The sequence below is a fragment of the Barbus barbus genome (assembly GCF_936440315.1).
Source record: "Barbus barbus genome assembly, chromosome: 23".
Taxonomy (NCBI): domain Eukaryota; kingdom Metazoa; phylum Chordata; class Actinopteri; order Cypriniformes; family Cyprinidae; genus Barbus; species Barbus barbus.
The window spans coordinates 30,560,867-30,587,794 of NC_136751.1; the positions used below are offsets into that span (position 1 = coordinate 30,560,867).

General features: G+C 36.3%; 1 protein-coding gene across 1 annotated transcript in view; it reads right to left on the minus strand.

Annotated features, from left to right (window-relative positions):
- The window catches only part of LOC306843289 (thrombospondin type-1 domain-containing protein 4-like), a 44,216-nt gene that overhangs the window by 14,475 nt on the left and 2,813 nt on the right, over nt 1-26,928 (minus strand). Inside the window, exons 5-9 of the mRNA XM_079374676.1 lie at nt 26,327-26,594; nt 25,940-26,042; nt 24,600-24,736; nt 4,945-5,149; nt 1,249-1,424 (exon numbers count right to left, since the gene is read on the minus strand). Coding sequence (XP_079230802.1) covers nt 1,249-1,424; nt 4,945-5,149; nt 24,600-24,736; nt 25,940-26,042; nt 26,327-26,594 — 889 coding nt within the window. The remainder of the gene's footprint in view (nt 1-1,248; nt 1,425-4,944; nt 5,150-24,599; nt 24,737-25,939; nt 26,043-26,326; nt 26,595-26,928) is intronic.

Sequence of the window (26,928 nt, forward strand, 5' to 3'; positions counted from 1 at the left end):
CAAGGCAGGTTATTGCAGCACAACCTGAAGTGTGTCAAAAATAACATATTCAAACCCCATACATAGGTCATTTATAAAACAATTTAAAAGCACGGGGAATAAAAGAAAGTTCTTGTCTTTTTGTTGTGCTTTTGGGCATAACATGTTCCCTGTTTTGATGAAGTGAATAAGTAGATGCTCGAGCTACAGTCATGAAGCTGTGCAAAAATATTCTAAATATAACAATAACAACAATAGTAATAATAATAATAATAATATTGATAATAATAGTAATAATGACTAAAATTAGGTTAAAATTAGATTAATATGAAATATTATATGAATAATTCAGTATTATATTGCAAAAATAGAATATTGTGTTCCACAAATTTGTCACAATAAATAGCTAAATGACAAAATATGCATGTAATAATAATAATAATAAATAAACAACTCAGATTTGTATGACATCATTATATGAATAAAATAAAACATTATATTTTTAATAATATTTTAATAATTAAGTATTATATAGCAATAACATAACATTACATTCCAATAATGTGCTACAATAAATAGTTATAATAATAGCTAAATTAATAAATATTAACCAAATATAATAATAACAATAATAACTCTATAATAATTCTATTATTAAAATTGAACATTATATGAATAATTCAGTGTTATATTATAATAATAAAATACTAGGTTCCAAAAATGTGTTAAAAGAACAAAAGTGGTATAGCTAAATGAATAAATATTAGTGCTGTCGAACGATTAATCTAAATAAATCGTTTCATCAAAATAAAAGTTTTTGTGTACATAATATATGTGTGTACTGTGTATATCATGTATATACAGTATAAATACACACACATGCATGCATATATTTTGAAAATATTTACATGTATTTATATTAATATAATTTATATTATATATAAATCTATTTAATATATAAACTATATTTAATATATAAAATAATATATGTTTGTGTATTTCTATATACATAATAAATATACACAGTACACACACATATATTATGTAAATTAAAAACTTTTATTTTGGATGCGATTAATCGCGATTTATCATTTGACAACACTAATAATAACAATTACTCAATAACCAAGAACTATATAATTATATTAATAAAATAAAACATTACATTTATAATTCCAGATTATACTGCAGTAACATAATACTGAGTTACAAAACATGTTAGAATGGACATGCCAACAACAGATAATGCAGTCTTGAGGTGTCACTCACAAACACATCCAGGATTTCATCGGTGGGTCCCTCGGCCAGGAAGGACTCTCCTGCGGTGCTGCTGATCTCATTGGGCCGTCGATACGTGAACATCGTTCCCACTCCCTCATACATTCCTGGACGGTCGATGGCCCAGTTTCCATTAATAATGGATCGCCCAGACCGGCTGAGCAGGGCTGCACACACACACACACACACACACACACACACACACACACACATTTGTTTTTGTGAACTGTGGGGACATTCCATAGGCGTAATGGTTTTTATACTGGACAAACTGTATATTCTATCACCCTACAGAAACCCTACACCTAAACTTAGCCCTCACAGGAGACTGTGCATTTCTACTTTCCCAAAACAACTCATTCTGTATGATTTATAAGCCTTTTGAAAAATGGGGACATGGGGAAATGTCCTCATAAATCACCTTCTCCTTGTAATACCTGTCATACCCATGTCATTATACAAATTTGTGTCCTCATTTGTCACAAAAGCACACACACACACACACACACACACACAGACGCACACACACACACACACACACACACACTCACACACACACACACAGATGCACGCACACAGACACACACACACACACACACGCATGCACGCACACACACACACACACACACACAGATGCACACACACAGACACACACACACACACACACACACACACACACACAGTAGCTGCTCAGAGTTATGGCCGATTGTTGCTGACAGGGAACTTTAGCAGTTAACAGTGTTCTGACACATGCTCATAAAACTCACTAAAACATGCAGCTCACACTCAGTGACCTCAGGCTCATCTTTGCTCTTGGAGCATTTACTCGAGATGTTTACTGAATCCTGTGGCTCATAAATCAGGGAAACGAAAATCAGATGTACTGACATTTCATCCTAGCCCTCAGATTTTCCTACCAGGGTTTAAGCTGTCAGGGTTTTGGACCCTTGGTGCTTGCTTTTGCCACTGTTTCTGTTCCTGTTTCCTTATTTGGTCATGTTCCTTTTCTTGTTTAGTTAATTGATTATTCCTTGTTTAGTTTTATCATGATTCCTTGCACCTGTGTTTTGGTAATTATCCCTTGCATTTAAGTTCCTGTTTGTCCTGTCTTCCTCCGTCGGGTCTACTAGTTGCTTTCACGTGCACTCATTGCTATCTCGTGTTTGGTCATCTCCTATGTAGGATTATCCCTTGCCCTTTGTCATTAAAGACTATTTAAGCTATTTCATGCCTCCTGCGTTCTTCCTGCTTCTACGTAATGTGACAGAAGACCCGACCCAAAAATAAGATGACGGCTGAGGACAAGCTGTGGGGTTTGCGGCAGGCTGGTCGGAGGTTGGAGCGGTATGTGGAGGATTTCCTTGAGCTTGCTAACCAGCTGAGCTGGCACGACGCCGCTCTTGGTGCGTGTGTGATTTTCCCCTGATCGAGCTGATTAATCTCATTCTTTATTTGAACGATTATAATTATGAAGTAGAAGAATTAATGGAGAAGTTTCAGATGTGTCGTCCAGTCCCCGCTGAGGCACGCCGCATCTCGCCAGCTCACCCCACGCCAGGAAACCCCACATACCGCACCAACGCCTCGGACCGACTGCCCTGCCCCAAACACCCCCGAATCCTCTGATGCTCCACGATCGTCCTCAGCCCAGAAATCTCGCCCGCTGCCCAAATTTTTGCTCTAAGAGTATTTCACAAAGCGTTTTACTGCTAAAACTAGCCCCTTAATATGTGAAATGTTAAGAGTAGTGAAGAACAAACAAACAAACAATCACATAAATTCTAATGGTTTCCACTACAAATATTACAAACATTACAAATCATCAACTTTTAACCATTTAAACCATTAAAAATGGTTTCCTGTAGTATGTTTTGGGATATATTCCATTAGGATTTGTTGGTTTTAACAAGCCACCAATAGAAGACGACCAATTACCAGCAGAGACCAACAGGCACCATTACAGTTTCCATTGAAACCAATACAATTCCCATTATAACTAGTAAAACCATTACAAATTCTGTGATGGATTCTATTGTTTTGTTTTTTTTAATATAGTAATACAAAAGGAAAAATTAAATAAAACAATTCAAAAAGACTCTTAAAGCTTCTATTTAAAGTTGATTCCATATAAATTTCTAAGTTGTGGTGTCACTGCACAAACTATTTCTCGAACATGCTTTTCAAATGTTAAATGAGAATCTAAGATAACTCCAAGATGGTACAATTTGTAATTTTTCACCATTAACTAATATATCCAGTTGTTTTTCCTGTTTGCTGTTGCATTAGAAACGCTGAGCAGACGGCTGAATGATGGAGAGTGTGTTTAACTAACAAACCAGCACTTACAGAGACAGAAATATAGGTTAGGATGTTTTCCGCTGTAATTGCACAGATCTGATGTGTTTTACAAGCGCTTAATGGTTAGGAGCCGGTTTAAAGAGAGGCCTTCTGAAATAGCTGCTTCAGCCGCAGAAAACAGATCCTGATTTGACTTTTTTAGACACATTTGGAGTTTAGAGCTTAAACAGAGCCACAAAATTACAGCCAATCAGAACACGTCTGACATTGTTTATTATACTGCAAGATTTATTATACCACGCAAGATTTCACTGATTTTTACAATCAATGCAGTGTGACTGAGACTGAATGCATGTGATGATTGTGAAGATTGCTTATGAGGAGCTGGAAATTCATACCAAGAATAATTAGAAAACTATACCAACTATAACAATAATGACAATAATGACATCGTTGGAATCACTGTCAACATTATTATTATGTTTTACAGCTGATGAACGAAAAAACATTGACGGCCAATCAGAATCCACTTTAAAGAACTCAAGCATTTAAAGTAACAGGCAACAGAATTGCAGCTTGCCCTTAGAATATAATTATCGTTATATTTATCATTATACCTATTATAGTTATTGTTAAGTTATCATTGTCCATCTGGATGCTAATATAGTTATCGTTATAGTTACTGCTATAGTTATCATAGTTTTTATTATAGTAATTTTTATAGTCATATTCATCATAGTTTTTACTGTTATTGTTATAGTTAGTTATTTTATAGTAATCACTGTAGTTGTTGTTTTCTACGTTATTGCTATGGTTATCAATATAGTCATCATTATATTATAGCTATTGCTCTAGCTATTGTTTTAGTTATTGTTATCATTATTATAGTTATTGTTACAGTAATCACTAAGATCCCTAGATTTCATTACATTTAACATTGTAACTAGTATTAGAGTTACCATTATTGTCATTGTTATATTATAAATGTCATTTTAGTAATTGCTTTAGTTGTTGCTACAGTTATTGTTACAGTAATAATTATAATTATTGTTATAGTATTATAATAGTCATTGCTGTAGTTATCATTATAGGGTAACACTTTGTTTTAAGGTGTTCTTGTTACACGTTACATGTACTTGCTATTATAATAACAATTAATTATGCATAATTGCATGCAAGTAACCCTAACCATATAGTAAGTACATGTAGTTAATTAATATTACTCAGTGCTTAAATGTATAACTATACTGTAACAAAACCTTAAAATAAAGTGTAACCCATTATAGTTATCACTGTAATTATTATTATAGTAATAATTAAAGTTATCATTGTAGTTATCGTTATTGTAATTATGGTTATGGTTCCAGCTGTGATTGGCTCTTTACTCACCCAGATAGTTCCTGCTCTTCACCATCTCGGTGACGTTGATCTTGGTGGCTCCCGGCGGGATCTCTACGATCTTGTGATAGCCCACTTTGGACAGACTGTGCTGGAACAGGCCAGAGACGAGCTTACACGCACTGTTATCCCCTCCACACACACCACACCTATCAGGAACCTTCCCAGAACCCAGGAGATCATCACAGCCGGCGCTCTGCACACACACACACACACACACACACACACACAGTCAGTGACCTCTGATGAACCCACACACATACAGACACACACACACACACTCTCTCTCTCTCTCACACACACACACACACACACACACACACACACACACACACACGGTCAGTGACCTCTGATGAACCCACACACATACAGACACACACACACACACTCTCTCTCTCTCTCTCTCTCTCACACACACACACACGGTCAGTGACCTCTGATGAACCCACACACATACAGACACACACACACACACACACACACTCTCTCTCTCTCACACACACACACACACACACACTCTCTCTCTCTCTCTCTCTCTCTCTCTCACACACACACACACACACACACACACACACACGGTCAGTGACCTCTGATGAACCCACACACATACAGACACACACTCTCTCTCTCACACACACACACACACACACACACACACACACACACACACACGGTCAGTGACCTCTGATGAACCCACACACATACAGACACACACTCTCTCTCTCACACACACACACACATACAGACACACACTCTCTCTCACACACACACACACACACACACACACACACACACACACACACACACACACACGGTCAGTGACCTCTGATGAACCCACACACATACAGACACACACACACTCTCTCTCTCTCTCACACACACACACACACACTGAGGTCAGTAGAAGCTGCTGTCACGTGATCAGTTTATCTGGCTAATGGTTTGGACAGCTTGATCTCTTCTGAACACTGTATGTGTGTTTTCATGATGCGACGCTGACGTGAGCGGAAATGACCATTAATCAGACGTCAGCGCTGGACACAGGGAATATATTTCTCTTTTCAGCGCTTCATAAATCCAGCCCAGACTGTAAAAGCAAGGGTTTAGCAAACAGGTGCAGAAAGACGGGAGTGAAAAGACAGAGAAAACGAAAATGAGGAAATGATGGAGAAAAAGAGCTTGGAGCCGGCGAGCCTGTGGGAGGTACAGACACAAACACCCATAATCCCTTGCAGAAGTCAGAGCCAGCGGTCACTCAGCATCTGACCTTCTGTCAAACCCTGTCCAGCTCGCCAGAACAACGGCTGTCTCGTCCAGAGCACAGCGTTACTGAATCACAGTCAGTGAACTCACACACACAGCGCTCACTGGAGACGAGGAAAGTTTGTCAGCAGGGGTGCCAGGTCTGTGAAACAAAACCAGATCAACAGCTAATCCAAACTAACCCAAATCATGTTTTCCCCTCCATCGAAATAGCATTCTGGGGAAATCGCTTAAACCTGCGGACTCCAAAAACTACCAGCGACAACAGTGACAAAGTAGACCAATTCTGCAGTAAAACCATGGACTTGGCAACCCTGAAGATAAAAATCAGAGACATAAAAAAATAACATTTAATTATGAAACACTTTAACATGTACATTTTGTACAAAACACAGATGATGCTAATGACTTTCAGACATGTAAGTAGGACTTTCCCAGGAGGACCTAAAGGAAGCACCAGACCTGAATCCAGGTCACTCAGTTCCCAGAGCCGCTCTCTCTCTGTAGGACATCCGGTCTGTTTGGCACCCGGAGAAACACCAAAACACGGATTTTAACATTCCTAAGATTCCCTAATTCCCTAAGATTCAGCTAACGGTGTTTCTGTGATTTTCAATGCTCATATGAAGACTTCTCCTCGCGGGTGGAGATGATGCTGCAGAATATATATAAGAGGACACATTTGTGACTCTGGACCACAAAACCAGTCATAAGGATTTATACATACTGAATAAATAATATTTCCATTGATGTATGGTTTGTTAGGATAGGATAATATTTGGCTGAGATACAACTATTAGAAAATCCAACACGTTCTCACTCCCAACTCGTCACACACTGAAGCTTGGTCAGGACCACTTTGCGTCGCTTTTTGATGCTCAAGGTACCCCTTTAGCATAATTTTTCGACTCGCAGGGTCCTTTGTTGTTTTAAGTTGTTTGTCTTAATTTAATGGTTTCCATGCATTTGTAAAAAATAGAAATAATTTTATATAAATTTATACTTTCACTAGAGCACCTAACCTCACCTCTACCCTAAATCTACCCACTTCTGAACAATATAAAACACATAACAGGCAAATATAAGTACAGTCACAGGTATTTATTGCTAAATCTGACCATTAACAAGCAATATAAAAGCATTACAAACAAGTCGTGTTGCATTCCATGTCTTCTGAAACCATGTCTTTATGCGAAGAAGAGAGTAAAACATAAGGTTTAAATCGCTGAAAATGATCCCGCTCCGTTAACACGCTCGCATCTCATTCAAAAGCATACTCCAGTCCCGTAGAATGATGCAATCGGCCACGAGACACACAAGAGTCAATAGCATTTCACAACCAAGGCTTCTTCTGCTGGCATTTTTTAATTGGCGCACAGAGACTGCACAGGACGAGCTTTACAGAGGACGGAGACGGCGATCACGTCGATTACGTGAATAAATTATGAGGGTAGTTGTATCTGCCTGTTATATCTTGTGTTTTATTGACAAATTAGGGGCAGTGGTTGGGTTACGTGCTCATAAATGTGTAAATAATAGGGCTGGGTTTTGACACAAATATCACGATTCAATCTGATTCTCATTCATAAGCTTTTGATTCGATTACCGATTATTATGGCTATATATCAGGTAAAGTACATGCCAAATATTCTCAAGGAAAAAAAAATCTCAACTAATGCTGTAAAATATACATGAAAGTCAGATAGTACATTACTATAATATTGAAGGTTAAAATTGACTGATTTGTTAAAATTACACAATGAAGTTTTTAAAATAATAAAGTTACAATTATATAATATTTCTACTTCAATTACTTTTTTTTTAAATATAAACAATGGTGGCTGTCATAACTTTATAGATTTATTCAAACATAAATTAAACATTGAAGAACAGTAAAATTTATAATGAATATGTTATATGGTGCATATATTTAGCAAAATGGCCCTCTCTACAGTTTATTTTTCCATCTGACTAATGAGTTTATGATCACAAATATGTTTTTCTGAGGTAAAGGTGACGTTACGTGGCATTGTTTCACTGATTGAACGATTACATGAGACAGGATACGGATTGTAAAGTTGTACTATTTCTTTTACCTTACCTTTGGATGTTTAATCATGTTTATTTTGTGCTATAACTAGTATTAAAGCGGAGGAGATGAGGCACTACAGCGATCTGTCACGCACATTAAACAGCACCAAAACAGCATTTATTGTTTGAATACTGCAATATAATGGACAGAATTGAAATCTTATTAAATTCTGAATGCTTATTGCTATATATTGGATGGGAGGTGCGCTTCAATCCATTAACTGAAAACAGGCTAGACTAATCGATTCTTGGGATTTAAGAGAATCGATTAATATTGAGATATCAATATTTTTTACCCAGCCCTAGTAAATAATGTAATATAAATAAAACTGTTGTGACTGTTTACATTGCAAAATCACACCCCAACATATATGCAATAAAGTTAAAGTTAATTAGCAATGCATATTACTAATCAAAAATTCAGTTTTGATATATTTACGGTAGGAAATGTACTAAATATCTTCATGGAACATGATCTTAATATCCTAATGATTTTTGGCAAAAAAGAAAAATGTATAATTTTGACCCATACAATGTATTGTTGTCTATTGCTACAAATATACCTGTGTTACTGATGACTGCTTTTGTGCTCCAGGGTCACATTTTGAGGGTTTCTGCATGTAAACATCATCCATATTTCTCACCAAATTTGTTTCAAACACCAAATCTCTAGAGCAGGCTCGCTCTCAAATCTGGCTCCGAGATCCACTTTCCTGCAGAGATAAGCTCCAACCCTGATCAAACTCACCTACCTGTGATTTTCTAGTGATCCTGAAGACACTGATTAGCATGCTCAGGTGTGTTTGATCAGGGTTGGACTAGAGCTAAACTCTGCAGGAAAGTGGATCTGGGGATTTGAGGATCCCTGCTCTAGAGTTTCAGACTGCTTCTCCTGTGATATGGAATATCCTCTCTACAGTAAGAGCGCTTTGAAGCCATGGGCGGCTCGGGTTTGTGGTTCACCAGCGAGAATGAAGCTGGCAGCAGGAAAGACGCAGTCGGACTGACCCGACGGCTACGGTTACAGCGGCCCGGGATATTTTACACTCCATAATGGTCGAATTCAAACAAAAGCACCTTCACACACAGCAGAACACACACGTCTGCGCAGAACCAATGACCTCGAATTATGCCGTCTGAATTTATTGATATTTCAAGCCCTTGACTGAACCAGCACAATTATTACACTGCAAAACATGATTCAGTATTTTTGTCTTGTTTTCCAGTACAAATATCCAAGCAATCTTAATCCAAGATATATTAACTTGAGAAGCAAAATCAAGTGAATTTATGCTTAAAACAAGAAAAGTCTCAAAAAACATGTTTCCCTTTGAATTAAGTTGATTTTTCTAGAAGTACTGACAGATATTATTTTAGTATTATAGCTATTGTAGCTTTTATTTATTTTTAATTAAGAAAAAGAAGAGCAAACAATTATACTTTCACAGTCGAGAGCAAAATAATTCCCAGGAAAAGACAAAAAAATAATAATGGCAATAATAGGTTTAAATAAAAAAATAATTATAATAATTTAAAAAAGTACAACAGTTCAAGACATCCAATAATATCATATTCATAATAATAATAATATTCATCTCAACTCTGTCCATGTAATGCCAACTCAATTACTTCCCAATTATAGTTTGTATTAATATATATAATCCTTTTTTTATCAGGAATTATCCCATTTATTATGTTGATAATATTTGATAAATATATGTAATAATATTTTATATGTATTTTTTATATTTTCCATTTTGATTTTAATTTAGAGTTTTAGTCATTTTGTTTTTGGATACACTTAATTCTTCAGAAAACAAGACTTAATATCTTATGTGATTTAACGTTGTAAATAAATGCATCTTGATTTAAGAATGTTTCGATATTTTTACTGGAAAACAAGATTAAAATACTGAGTAATAAAAAGATTTGTAGCACTCAGGTGATTCAGACAAAGACGCTCTTTGTTGTGTGTTTAACGTTCATGTTCACCTGGATCGTGTTTATACTGCAGATTCTCACTCTGACTTCTGTCATAAATAAAATGCAGTTGTTAGTGTCATAAAGTCTTTTTTCTGTGCTCATTTAATGAATAACAATCAGATGAAATACAGCTGCTGGATGGACATCTGCAGTGCTGCTTCATGGCAGAGCCTCCTGCTCTCGTACGAGTTCCCATGATGCACTGGGAGCAGCAGCCAGCAGCTTATGGACGGGCTGGAAACCTTTCAAGCAGCTCTTTCCATCCAGCTCAGCGTCTCCTTTACAAAGCCAACAATCAGACACCAGGAGCTCTCAGATCACTTCATCTGACCACGGCCGGCAAACATCGCCACGTGTGGCGCCTATTTATGAGAGGAATAATCCAGAGCGATGATATCATATCATCATTATGAATTCAGTTCAGCATGACCGACACATGAAGATGTCCAATATAATACAGATGAACCCTCACTGTAGAACTTGCTCATTTTAGACTGAAAATTTTTAATTTTTTTACTTGATCAGATTGAAAACTTTGTGAATTTTGTGGCACTTACTGTATGAACACACACACAAATCATGATTAGAAAAGTCTACAGACTTTAATACAAATACAATAATAATCGCATTAAAATAAAAGTTTTTGTTTACATAATATACACTCACCGGCCACTTTATTAGGTACACCTGTTCAATTGCTTGGTAACACAAATAGCTAATCAGCCAATCACATGGCAGCAACTCTATGCATGTAGGCATCTAGATGTGGTGAAGAGACTTGCTGAAGTTCAAACCGAGCATCAGAATGGAGAAGAAAGGGGATTTCAGTGACTTTGAACGTGGAATGGTTGTTGGTGCCAGATGGGCTGGTCTGAGTATTTCAAAAACGGCTGATCTACTGGGATTTTCACGCACAACCATCTCTAGGGTTTACAGAGAATGGTCCGAAAAAGAGAAAATATCCAGTGAGCGGCAGTTGTGTGGACGAAAATGCCTTGTTGATGTCAGAGGTCAGAGGTGAATGGGCAGACTGGTTAGGAAAAGGGAAAGGGAAAGGGAAGTGGTGTGTGGCCAAGTATGGTGACCCATACTCAGAATTTGTGCTCTGCATTTAACCCTTCCAAGTGTACACTCAGTAGTGAACACACACCCGGAGCAGTGGGCAGCTAATGCTGCGGCGCCCGGGGAGCAGTTGGGGGTTCGGTGCCTTGCTCAAGAGTGCTGGTTATTCACTCCCCCCACCTACAATCCCTACTGGACCTGAGACTCGAACCCACGACCTTCGGATTAAGTCTGACTCTCTATCCATTATGCCACAACTGCCCCAATACAGTTCATAACTGTTCATACAGTTAGAGATGATAGACAGGCAACAGTAACTCAAATAACCACTCGTTACAACCAAGGCATGCAGAATACCATCTCTGAACGCACAACACGTCGAACCCTGAAGCAGATGGGCTACAGCAGCAGAAGACCACACCGGGTGCCGCTCCTGTCAGCTAAGAACAGGAAACAGAGGCTATAATTCACACAGGCTCAAAATTGGACAATAGAAGATTGGAAAAACGTTGTATGGTCTGATGAGTCGCGATTTCTGCTGCGACATTCAGATGGTAGAGTCAGAATTTGGCGTAAAGAACATAAAAGCATGGATCCATCCTGCCTTGTCTCAACGGTTCAGGCTGATGGTGGTGGTGTAATGGTGTGGGGGATATTTTCTTGGCACACTTTGGGCCCCTTAGTACCAATTGAGCATCGTTTAAACGCCACGGCCTACCTGAGTGTTGTTACTGACCATGTCCATCCTTTTATGACTACAGTGTACCCATCTTCTGATGCTACTTCCAGCAGGATAATGCACCATGTCACAAAGCTCAGATCATCTCAGACTGGTTTCCTGAACATGATAATGAGTTCACTTTACTCAAATGACCTCCACAGTCACCAGATCTCAACCCAATAGAGCATCTTTGGGATGTGGTGGAGATTCTCATCATGGATGTGCAGCCGACAAATCTGCAGCAACTGCGTGATGCTATCATGTCAATATGGACCACAATCTCTGAGGAATGTTTCCAACACCTTGTTGAATCTGTGCCACGAAGAATTAAGGGGGTCCAACCCGGTACTAGCAAGGTGTACCTAATAAAGTGGCCGGTGAGTGTATGTGTGTTTATTGTGTATATTTATTATGTATATACAAATACCCACACATACAGTATATTTTTTAAATATGTATTTACATGTATATATTTATATTCATATAATTTATATAATATATAAATATATTTAATATATAAACGTAACATATTTTTATATACATGCATGTGTGTGTATTTATATATACATAATAAATATACACAACACACACATTATACAAAGTAAACTTTTATTTTGGATTAATTGCGATTGTTTGACAGCACTAATATATATATATATATATATATATATATATATATATATATGAATATGAATATATATATCGAGAGAGAGAGAGAGAGAGAGAGAGAGAGAGAGAGAGATATACAGTATCTCACAGAAGTGAGTACACCCCTAAGTGAAAATATATATAATATTCTTTATTTCCTCCACTAAATGAAACAAATCTATTTTCAATGCGTTGGATTTTAAGTACTTTTGATTGATTTTTAACTTCATATTATTTATAAAATATTATTATAATATTATGATTTTTTTCTAATATTTGTATAATTTTATAATAAAAATAAATGGTGCATAATTTAGAGGGGAATACTGTTAAGTACCATGGAATTCCTTCAAAATACAAAATAATACAAATTAATATTATTGAAACAAATATAGTACATTAATTTCATTAGAAATGTTATGCTTATAGTCTTTGGTCTGGTTTTACTGCTGATGATCACAAGCACACTGTATCTCAAATCACATTTCCGGTTCAGAAATAATAAAATAAGGTAATTCTCACTATTAAAATCTGAAATTAAACTAATAATCAACTGAATACAAAAGAATGCATTTATAAAGAAAGCTCAGAAACTCTTTAATATAGGGTCCAATTCTTATACCTTAAAATAAAGTGCTACCCATGCAAATTAACCTCCATATACAGCATCTGAGAGACTGTGGATCACCACTAAAACATCAGTCCAACTTATAAAAACAAGCACAAATTATACTCACAGTAATGCACTTACTGTTGAAGTGTCTGCTTCAAAATATTACAATACACACGGTTTAGAAAGTATAACTGTAGACATAAAAATGATGATTAATAACCTGTTCTGTATAACATTACATGCAACATTTCAGCCCGTCATGATCATGTGAAGCCAGTAAACACAGTTAATTTCAGAAAACAATTCTCAACTCAAACGAAGGATTTAGACACTATACAGCTCATATAACACTCATATTTTTATCAAAACATTTACATAACAACTGATGCATGAGTCAAAATAACTGTCTGTGGAAACTGCAGAAAAATTAGAGAAAATTTAAACTATGATGAGAGAATATATTTCCCAACAGCGCTCTGAACAGTCTAAACCGGCGGTGTATGTGTGTCACATTCTTGTAGAGAGAGAAACTCCTGCGGCTGAGCTCATGTGGACCCCATGTGGAGGACGGGACAGAAGCATGTGTCCTCCAAACACACAGATGCACTCTGGGACTTTAAGAGCACAACCGCAGGCTCATAACGGCCACCGTTTAGCGCGGTAAACTCCAGCACTGGAGCCGCTTTAATTACCTTCAGACTGTCAACGGCTGACTACCGGTCTGTGCCACACACAAAGAAAACTCAACCAGCACTAGAACTAGAGCTCAAAGTCTATCAGTGTTAAAGATGAGTGTGTAAGAGCAGCGCTTGTGCTCCAGACATGAATGATTCCTCACATCATGAGTGTGATTAACTTTACTAACTCTTCAGATGCACCATTTTCACCTGCTGGACCAGAAAACAGATGAAAACTAACATTCAGTGAGGAACCCAAACAGCATCTACAGACCAGAATATCACTGAGACACAAAGGTGCAGGCCTTTTCATGCCAGACAGGATGAAAACACCCTAGCAACCACACAAAACACCCTAGCAACCACCCACAACTCCCAGCATCAAAGTAGTGGGATATGCACAAACTAGGGGTTGCACTGTCTAATCGATTAGTCGACTTCAGTGCTCTGCCATGACGCGTTTAGCTTTACGTCGACTAGTCGCTGGTCCTATAGAGGGCGCAACAGGATAAGAAATCCACATTTACGCTCCGTTTCCAAACAGTTAAAATTGCAAATTAATTCATACTCTGAAAGCACTCCACAAGACATGTGCCATTATATTACTGGATGCTCGAAATTAAACGGGAGAATGCACATTTTAAACAGTTTATTGTACAGGTAAGTTAATCGCCGGTCTAATCTAATGCGCTGCTGCACTGTAACGCACACACATAGGCTACAGACAGTAGCGCGTATAATACATCACGTGCAGATCGAGCGCATAGAATCATTCAGTGCGGAAATGTATTGTCAACACTGTTCTGTGATTTCTCAATAAAATAGCTTAGAAACTGAAAAGTTCAAGCATTTATTTCTTAATAACTAAATCCCACAGCTTCACTACTAGTAGAGAGACGCTGCCAGGTAGAATTCATTCACACACGCAATCGCTCTCACTGATGCATTCATTCATATGAACGTAGTCTTTACTCTGTGCTACTTATCTGTATCTGATTTAGAGCGAGCAGAAATCTGTGAGAAATATAACGGCCTAAAGACTAAAGAACTGACAAAAATAAGCTGTTATAGGAGCAATAGCCATGTGGGCAGTGCTGTGTCATATGCCATAGCTGTGCACAAGGTTGTTCGTCACAGCTTCAGACTAATTTGTTCATTAATGACGTCATCAGCGACTAGTCGACTTCGAATCGACATTCATCACATAAAAGTTGACTTTAAAAAATCAAAAGTCGTTGAACCGCTAGTACAAACAACCATCACTTCTTTCAGTATCTACTTTCAAAACACTGACACATACATATATACACATATACATATATATATATATATATATAATATATACACACACATATACACATATATGTCAGAGTTTTGAAAGTAGATACTGAAAGAAATGATGGTTATATATGGATATATTAGTGCTGTCAAATGATTAATCGCGATTAATCGCATCCAAAATTAAAGTTTTTTTTCACATTATATATGTGTACTGTGTATATTTATTATTTATATATAAATACACACACATGCATGTATATATTTAAGAAAATATATTATGTTCATATATTAAATATATTTCTATATAATATGAATTATATTAATATAAATATTAGTGCTGTCAAACGATTAATCGCGATTAATCGCATCCAAAATAAAAGTTTTTGTTTACATAATATATGTGTCACAACACACTATGGAGAAGGGAACGAGGAGGCGAGGAACTTCTTTCAAATAAACTCAGATTGTTATTTACCACACTCAGGGATCACTGGAGACACAGATGAAGACGATCAGACCGGACACAGACACAGGGAAACGCAGGGCTTAAAAAGGGCAGACTAAACTAGATGATTAACAACACAGGGCTGGGGACTAATTAACTGATGAAGAAACAAGGACCGGGACGGGAAGACCAAGTATGGGCATGGAAACACAGGAAGCACATACTACATTTTTGGGTTACACTTTATTTTAAGGTGTGCTTGTTACAGTGTAATTATACATTTAAGTACTGAGTAATATTAATTAACTACATGTACTTACTATATGGTTAGGTTTGGTTTAGGGTCACTTGAATGCAACTATGCATAATATATTGTTATTATAATAGTAAGTACATGTAACGTGTAACAAGAACACCTTAAAATAAAGTGTTATGCATTTGTGGAATCTGATGACATATTCCAGATTATATGTAATCAGTTACTACCCAGCACTGTAAGTATATATGATCTGTAATCAGACAAATGATTTTCGTCGGGCAAACGGACCAGAAAACAAGTCAAAAATCCCAAAGATCACATGTAATAGTCATAAAAGTGCAAGTTTTCAATAAAAACTCATGCAAGACAAACTCATCTGATGGTGTAAAGTGTGATTTACGGTTCATCTGGGCGCCGACATCAGCGAGAGGGAAACGCAAACGAGTGACACCCAGAGCCTTAAGGGTCAAGGTTACACCGTAAACACACAGCGTCCTCCTGTAAAGATGGCTAAAATAGACAGCGACTGGGTTTCTCACAGCTGGCATTAAACGACTGTAACGGCTCTCATTCTTTCATCTCTCAGATCCTGTTATTAAAAGCCCAGCGATGACATTTAAAGGGCCTCTGCGGCGTCGTATCTGCAGCGTTTGACATCTTCATGACAGAAGGGGAAGTGCTGGAGGAAGCAAACAAGGCCTTAGAAAGCATCTGTGCAGACTAATCAACACTAATCACACCCAAACACACCATAAACGTCACAATCCCGCTTAAGGATGCTTGTTAAATCAGCATATTTAGCAAAAATCAGGAGGATGCATTAAAACTGTCATGCAAAGAAGAGCTGTCATGACTTCTACCACAATTTTTTTTATTGCAAATTCATTGTTTATATGTTATATTTATATTTTAAATAATCATGTGATGGTGCCTACTTTTCTTTATAATTCTACTTTATATAAAGTTAATCTCAAATTATTTTCTATTTTTATTGATGGATCTCGATGGACTCAAATCAAAAGATCAGATCAGATAAATGAATCAGTCTGACATCAAATGTCTCAAAAAACATGAAAGAAATAGTGATAATACATATTTAAAATAAAAAATGATTTTTGATTTGGATCTTGATGGACTTGAATCCAAAGGTCAGATGATTCGTATCAAATGAATGAATCAGTGTGACTTAAAAACAATGACTTCTACCACAAAAATTAATGTTTTTACTTCATTATAAATGTATTTTTGTTGCAAATTCGATGAAAAATGTTTTAAGTTTGAAATAATCGTGATGATGCCTATTTCTGCACAATTCAGTGAATTATTCAACGCTTTACAAATGAAAGTTGATTAATCTCAATTTATTTTCTAGTTTTATATACAGATCTTGATGAACTCAGACGACTCACATCAAATGAATGAATCAGAGTAAAAACCGATTCATAAATTCTAAACTAACTAAAGACTCCAAACAGTCAAACTCGTATGATAAAACTGTAAATTCTGACTGGATGTGAAGTCGTTCAAACATCTGTTTTGCACATTGCTTTAATATTTATGTGGTAAGTTAAGCAATATTAAACATCTACAACATCTGCATCTAACAAACATCCCTAAAAACCATCTAATTCATATTTTGCATATCATATCAATCTCTAAAGACACAGTATGCAGAATAAGACTGATAATAGTCCAGCTCAAACAATGTATTTAGGTCATTCAAGATCTTCAAATGCTTCCATGCTTGTCTAAATGTAAATGGAAGAAGTGACTTCCCTCAGACTCTGCAGTGTGTCATCAAGTCAAACACAAAACACACAGACCTGCGTCCACGGCTTGCCCAGAACACGCATCTGCAGACAGACGAGAAGCAGAGCCACGGCAGACAGCATCATGACACACACACGCTCTCTGTGCGACTGCGTCGTCCTCCCGGAGCACAGATCTCACACACACACACACACACTGAACGCAGACGTGAAAGCTGAGCTGCTGGAGGAGGAACAGTGGAAATGGAGAGAGAGAGAGAGAGAGAGAGAGAGAGGCTGTGGCTGGGGCTCTGGGACGTTTCAGGATGACTGAGAGAAAACACAACAGATGAAACCACTTTCATAATCATAAACCACAGTATTAATATGATGCTCCAAAGTAAAACATTTGCAAAAAACATTTACCATGTACAAAAACATAATATGGTACTGTGTACAAAATAACATGCTATCACTGTGGTAACTTTTTATAAAGTTTAAATGTATAATTTTTTAATTAAATTTAAATTAAATTTAAATTTAACTAAAACACATTTTACTTTGCTATCATTGTTTATGAAATGTGTATTTTATGTGCACTATAGTACAAAAAAAGTAATACAACTGTATTTTTTCTTTCATTTTATAATATTTTAAACTTCTTATGCACCTTTTTATGACTATTTTTATATATTTATACTGTATTTTTAAGTATATTATTAAAATAAATGTATAAAATAAATTTATTTGCCACTATTCTGATTGAAATGCTCTACATAAATACATTTGCCTTGCCAACATGCATACTCCAAGAACAGTAACAGTACATGACCAAAAATGTACAGTACCATTGTAAAGCTCATAATTACAAATCAGCTTTCAGACTTTCAGCAAATGAAACCCTTGGACACACATTATGCTCTCATCAAATGCTCTCTGTTAACACATATACATGTCACTGTATCTGTTATATGCATGGCAAACTGATCCCAGCACAGGGCCAGACGCATGCGAACGTGGAGGTGAAGGCCAGTCAAGATGAGTTTAACAGACGCTTCTGTAAACCGCAAAATCAACCCACTGTTAATGAGGGCAGAACTAAACATACAGAACCACACACATGAGAGGAAAGAGAGAAGTAGCAATCAATCACCCTAACAACTATCCAGAACACCCTAGTAACCCCATAGCAACACCCTAGCAACTACCCAGGACACCCTAGTAACCCCATAGCAACACCCTGGCAAATATCCCGAACACCATAGTAACCCCATAACAACACCCTAGCAACTAAACAGAACACCCTAGTAACCCCATAGCAACACCCTAGCAACTAACCAGAACACCATAGTGACCCCATAGCAACACCCTGGCAAATATCCCGAACACCATAGTAACCCCATAACAACACCCTGGCAACTATCCAGAACACCATAGTAACCCCATAGCAACACCCTAGCAACTATCCAGAACACCCTAGTAATTCCATAGCAAACACCCTGGCAACTATCCAGAACACCATAGTAACCCCATAGCAACACCCTGGCAACTATCCAGAACACCATAGTAACCCCATAGCAACACCCTGGCAACTATCCAGAACACCCTAGTAACCCCATAACAACACCCTAGCAACTAACAGAACACCATAGTAACCCCATAGCAACACCCTAGCAACTAACCAGAGCACCATAGTAACCCCATAGCAACACCCTGGCAACTATCCAGAACACCCTAGTGACCCCATAGCAACACCCTAGCAACTATCCAGAACACCATAGTAACCCCATAGCAACACCCTGGCAACTATCCAGAACACCCTAGTAACCCCATAACAAAACCCTAGCAACTAACCAGAACACCCTAGTAACCCATAGCAACACTCTAGCAACTAACCAGAACACCATAGTAACCCCATAGCAACACCCTGGATTTACCAACAATGCAATTAAAACACACTGAGGAAACCTCACCAACGATGATGATACTCACAGAAAACATGACGGTAAAGGCTTCTGAACAAGTTTATTTAATGCAACTAAAATACTACTTAGATAACAGAGCTAGTTTTGTGTTAATACATCCATAAAATTAATATAAATCCACTGATTACATTACAAATATGATACTGTTTGCTGATTTAAGTTTCAATATATTTGATGTGTCCAAAAGGAAATTTTTCTTGCTTCTATGGTGCATGAAATGTGCTATTAATAAATTCGCCTTGCCTACATGCATACTCCAAAAACATGGTATTAACATGGTATTATTTTAAAAGATGTTTCCAAGCTACTTTTCATGTCTTTCTGTGAAGCACATGAGGTTTGCACCTTTATTGCTTTTATAAATATATTAGCGGGAGCCCAATTTGAGCTATTGTTGGAAAGTGCTGCTGTTTCTCTGCTCTCCCTGTGTTTTCTGGTCGGATTCCCTGCAGTATTTCACTGATGCTGTTGCACAGACAAAAACAGCATTCAGAGCCGTAACTCACCACATTTACATTAATGCATCTGGCAGATGCATTTATCCAAAGAGACTTACATTGCATTAAAGGCATATATTATATAAGTTCATGCATTCCCTGAACCTCAGATTTGTGACTGGTGTTGTTACTGATATGAGCTACAGGAGTGATGACATCAATCTAATATTCTTTATATAGAGCTTTTCACAATGTGCACCATTTCAAAGCAGCTTTGCAGAAATGTACTGCAGTAATAATGTCTTTTCAGACATTATTAATCAATAATTTCAGAAAGTCTTCATTTACAGTAGCAGTTCAATTAGAATACATCAGCAATATATGAACTCGCAATTCTGATAAGAAAAGTCTGAATAGTGAGATATAAACCTGTAATTGCAAAAACAGTAACGATTTTGAAACAAAAAGTCACAATTACATTTTTTAGCAGAAAAAAAAAGATTTGCACAATTTAAACTCAGAATTCAGAAAAAAAGAACATGTAAAATGTAAACTTGAGATTTGCAAAAAAAAAAAAAAAAGGCAGAATTGTGAGATAAAAATGTGCAATTTTTATCCCATGAAGAAAATAAGCTTACATCTAAGCTTATTTAAATAATAATTAAAAAAAAAAACTATTTAAAAAAAATTCTGCTATCACTGGGCATTTCAAGCAAATAATTTAGGTCACAGAGGTTCCAATGGCAAAAAAAAGTTTGGGAACTCCAGCTGTAAAGACACAAACACACACACACACACACACACACACACACACTCTGGCGTTCAGCCGCAGCTCAGTGCTCAGTGGGATTCCCTTCATAAAGGCTCTTTCTTTCCTTCAGTGTGTGAAACGGTGAAATTCTCTCTCAGCCTCGTCTACAGCTGCAGTTACACTTCTTCAGCATTTGCCAAACCATTTCAGGAGAGTAAATGCATCCTAAACACACATTTGTTCATTTCTATATGAACTTTTACCAGCTAAAAATTGTGCAAACTTATTAAAAAAAATAATTAAATAAATTACTTTGGTATATAATGAAATGTTAACACTTTACAATAAGCTGCCATTAGTTGCACTGATGTATTAATAAACAATGAGCGATACATCTGTTACCATACTTATTAATCTTTGTTAACATTAGTTAATACACATACAACTGGTCATTATTAGTAATATTAACAGACACAACTTTTTATTTTAATAGTGTAAATGATGAAAGGAACATTGAGAATAATAAATGCTTTAGAAATATTGTTCATTGTTAGTTCATGTTAAATAAAGTAGTTTACTAATGTTAACAAATTAAACCTAACGTATAAGAAATCTCTTATCTAAGGAAACTTATTTCCGCCACAGGATAAAAAAGTATAAAAGGTAATTGTGACTTTTTAGTATAAGTTGCAATATATAAAGTCAAAATTGCGAGATGTAAAGTCATAATTAAGAAATGTAAAGACAGAATTGGGAGATATAAAGTCAGAATCACAAGAAGTAAAGTCAGAATTACGAGATGTAAAGTGAGAATTCCAAGATGTAAAGTGAGAATTCCAAGATGTAAAGTCAGAATTACGAGATGTAAAGTGAGAATTCCAAGATGTAAAGTCAGAATTCCAAGATGTAAAGTCATAATCGTGAGATGTAAAGTCATAATTGCGAGATGTAAAGTCATAATAAAGAAATGTAAAGTCATAATCGTGAGATGTAAAGTCATAATTCCGAGATGTAAAGTCACAATTGCCAGATGTAAAACAGAATTGCCAGATGTAAAGTCAGAATTGCCAGATGTAAAGTCAGAATTGCCAGATGTAAAGTCAGAATTCCGAGATGTAAAGTCAGAATTGCCAGATGTAAAACAGAATTGCCAGATGTAAAGTCAGAATTGCCAGATGTAAAGTCAGAATTCCGAGATGTAAAGTCAGAATTGCCAGATGTAAAACAGAATTGCGAGATGTAAAGTCAGAATTCCGAGATGTAAAGTCAGAATTGCCAGATGTAAAACAGAATTCCGAGATGTAAAGTCAGAATTGCCAGATGTAAAGTCAGAATTGCCAGATGTAAAGTCAGAATTGCCAGATGTAAAGTCAGAATTCCGAGATGTAAAGTCAGAATTCCGAGATGTAAAGTCAGAATTGCCAGATGTAAAACAGAATTGCGAGATGTAAAGTCAGAATTCCGAGATGTAAAGTCAGAATTGCCAGATGTAAAACAGAATTCCGAGATGTAAAGTCAGAATTGCCAGATGTAAAGTCAGAATTGCCAGATGTAAAGTCAGAATTGTGAGATGTTATTTTTTATTATGTGGTGGACTAGAACCTCCCTGACAAGTACAAGTACATTCTCATACAGTGATCAAGTTTCTTTTATATTTTCACAGAAACTGATGATCAAATCTGGTGAGTTTCAAATGCTCACTGAATCATGTTTTGGAAAAGTCACCCTAAATCCGACCCAAACAGCCTTCCTGCCAACATATCTAAATGTCAAGACTAATGCGGTGGATTTGGTGTGTGTAATCTTCATCCCATCACAGATTCTCCTCATTACCCGAGGAAGAGATCATCTTAAAGCTCTGGATTTGTCGACTGATCTCCGTCAGCTTTCAGAAGAATTCAAAGCATCTGAGAGAAACGCCATAAAACAACCTACAGTGGCGGAATCGAGCCGTTGCCACATTATTTAACCTTTGCAGACAGTGGCGTTTGTGCAGCGGCATGTGCAGCTTGTTATTGCGGCGTCTGTGTTACATCTTATTTCTGCAGGATTTGTTGAAGTGACATGTTTGAAAAAAGCACAGCTGGACGACGAGCAGATTCCGGAGCGCTGAAAGCGTGGCTAATTCACTCACAAACACAAAAGATCCCCCGGCTCAGACAGCCGGCAACATGCAGCTCCCGCTCTGAACTCTGGGTAATTAATGCTTAGAATTATAGAATATAGAATTACAGATAACAGAAGATCAGAAGAAATGACAGAACAATATATCTATAAGAGAAGAGCTTCAATACGGATGACAGAGATGATCGACAACACATCACTAAAATTCTGTTCTCATGAAGAAATCATGGAGATATTATCATTTTAGATCAAATTATGAATTAGACTTTATTTTTATATTTTGTTTTTGTCAGTTTTATTAATTTGTCTATGTAGTTTTTATTTCCTTTTCAGTTATTTTAGTACATCAAGTTAAACTAAATGAAAATGAGAAATGTTTAATTTAAAAAAACATATATTTTACTTCAGTTAAGATTTATTTTATTTCATGTAATGAAAATATTTATAATGATTTTAGTTTTAGTCAACTATAATAATGCTATATCATACCTTAACAATAAGAAGCGTATTCTTAAGACCTTTTGCATAATATGACACACTTTTTTTATGACAAATCAGCCAATTTTACACCTAAATTCTTATTACTGTAAAGCAATAATGAAAATTATCCTGTTTTTGGTAACACTTTACAATAAGGTCACATTTAACTAGTTAATTAGTAAATGCATTAGTTAACATGAACATGAAGGTTATTTATTAATCATTTTTTACATTAATAAAGTAGTTTAATATAAATGAAGAAATATTATTACAAATGAACAAACACAACATTAAAAATGTATTGTAAATGTTGAAATTAACTTTGACTAAAATCAATAAATACTTTTGAAATTTAGTTTATTGCTAGTTCGTGTTAACTCACATCTTAACAAATAAAAACTTATTGTAAAGCATTACCATGTTTTCAATAAAACAAATACTATCATACTTGAAATTTACTTCACAATCTGAATAGTATAGAGCTGGGCAACGATTAATCGCATCCAAAATAAAAGTTTTTGTGTGCATAAAATATCTGTGTACTGTGTATATTTTATTATGTATATATAAATACACACATGCATGTATATATTTAAGAAAATCTGTTTTGTTTATATATTAAATATATTTATATATAATATAAATTATATGAATATAAATGTGTAAATATTTTCTAAATATATACTGTATGTGTGTGTATTTATATACATCATAAATATACAAAGAACACACAAATATATTTTTTTTATTTTTGATGCAATTAATCGTTGCCCAGCACTAGAATAATGTATCAAGTAATGATATTACAGTATGATGCTGATACTCTGAGGCTGTAAATGAAACTCAGATCACAGAGACACAAGATTCAAACCCTTGAGCTGTCAGACAAACGCTCAGGTCTCTGTACACGAAACATTCTGCTAAATGACATGAAACAACGAGAGCAAAACATCTGGGGGATGTTTTCATCTGCATCGATCTGCACAACCCCAGCACTGCAGCTCAAATCTATGCAAAAAATGTCTGCAATATGCACACGTCTGGATGCAAAATAGTGCAGTGAATAGCTGATGCCTACCTGACACTGTCCGGCCACACACACAGACGTCTGGTTCTGTCCACACGGAGTACCGTCGATGACTCTGTCCGCCTGACGAACGTAGAAACGAAAGCCGATTGCCCGACAATTGAGCTCACAGCGCTGATTACTGGAAACTGATCAAACACAAAATTAATCAGTGAACGTGAAAAAAATAAATAAATACATTTAATGTTACCATGGTAATTACTGCATTGTTTATTCATTAAAAATTAAGAAACTCTCTAAAATTTCAAATTATTCATAAACGACCCACAAAATTAGAAATTTTATGTCTAGGCATAAATTTATGATTAGGCTACAAATAAACTGAGAATTACCAGTATTAACCCCATAGGAACAAATGGAATTTAATTATATTCATGTGAATTTATAACTCATAAAAGCACTGAATCTATTAAACCTACATTATGAAACAAAACACCATCGAAACTACATAAATAATACTTATTATTAGGAAAGTTTCCAAACAAAATAAAGTAATTTTACTTTCATAAACTTTCACTTTCAGATGAAAAAAGTGATAATGTTTGTCAATAGACATAGATATTCATGTTCATCAACAAAATTCAGTCCCAAAAGTCTGATAGGGGAAAGGCTTAATACATTTTATAATTTTTGAGACCAATATAACTATTAATTAACCATTTAAATTAATAGTTAGCTTTACAAAAAGTATATTTGACACTAATAGTACTCTATACATAACCTGGTCAAAATGGGGAAAACAATTAAGCGTTTTTTAAAATCTCTTTAAAAATAATTGTAAAATAAAAAGGGTTAATCACTGTAAGCACTACTGATGCTCTACTGATGAGAACAGAATCAGACGCCCGTACGGATTCAAAGCAGCCACAAGAGGACAGCAACCACACGTGATGAAGGGGAAATACACCAGAATAAGTCCAAAACATTCATTTGATTCTGTGTTGAAAAGAAACTAGTTTGTCATCAAGACACAACGTTGGCATGACTCCACTGTTAGCTCAGCTACTGCCTGCGGGTAGAAGAATATTCCACACAAACCATAAACATAAGTGAATATGAATCACAGTTTCACAGTTCATAAACCAGATCTGTTCAGAAGAGAACATTCACCGTTGCACAGGATCCAACATGCCGGGAAACTCCACTGCAGCACAAATTAACTCACTGAAGTATGACTGTAACTTCAATTACAACATGATCATTAGAGCTAATTAACAACACAAATATGTGTGTGTCATTCAGGATGTTTCTCCTCAGGCTAACAGAACAGATTTCTCCTAACACTTATGAGGAAAAATGAGCAGTTCTGGGGTTGGCAAGATTTCACTCACCGTCATTAAAAGGTTCCCACTGATAGAGTCGCCCCATGAAGGGCTGCGTGTCGAACGTAGAGCACTGCAGCTCTCTGATTGGTCTGCTGGGTGATGGACAGGCCTGCCAGTTCATAAACACACACTGCTTTTAGTTTTAGCAGTAAATCCTGTTTTCAAACAACATCCGTTTCCTTCAGATGTTGAAACTAAACAGCGCATGGAAGTTTGTGCTGCTGTAATAAGTGTGTGGATATTTAATGAGTCAAATTAGAGTATTAGTGTATATTGACATGTAGTTGCAAAGTTACTTACAGTATAGTTAGTAGAATGTCTAAAGAGGATTATCATTAGCAATATTAGCTGTTATAAACAGATGTATAATGCATATAAACAGAGGTGTTTTACCATGGTGTTGCAGATCTTGTACTGATTCGGGGCTCCGAGGCAGGAGGTGTTTGGTAATGGGCTGTATGGTCGGCTCTGCATGACCGTGTGATAGCGAGTGTTTGGAAGCAGGTTTCTCTGATGAGTTCTGTAACTCTGTTTTGGGATGTTTGATGCAGATCGTCTCTGTTTGTGGGACGTTTGGCTGAAATCTTTCTGTAGCGGTGTTATGTAGGGCATTCTGCCGTATCCGTACATCCCTGGACTGATGTGACTACTGTTCACTCTCCTTTAAAACATTGAGAAAACAGAAAATTCATTAGTAATTCTTTCGTAAACTGAAGTTAATCACCTCATGTTGCTGCAGTGGATGTGATGAAATCAAACCATTTATCATCAGTATGATATAAGCTAACTTAAATGGGGGCTTCGCAATTAATTAAATAAACTTGAAACAGCGATATGTCTTATTAAATCAAGGTTGTAATTTATAGAAGTACATGGACTGTTGCATTGCATGTTTGAGAGTGAAGAGCGGCACTGTTTGCATTTATATACTGCATGTGTTTCAGAGCATCTTGGTTTACTGTGCAGTAAATTAGCTGGATTCACTTTATTAACAT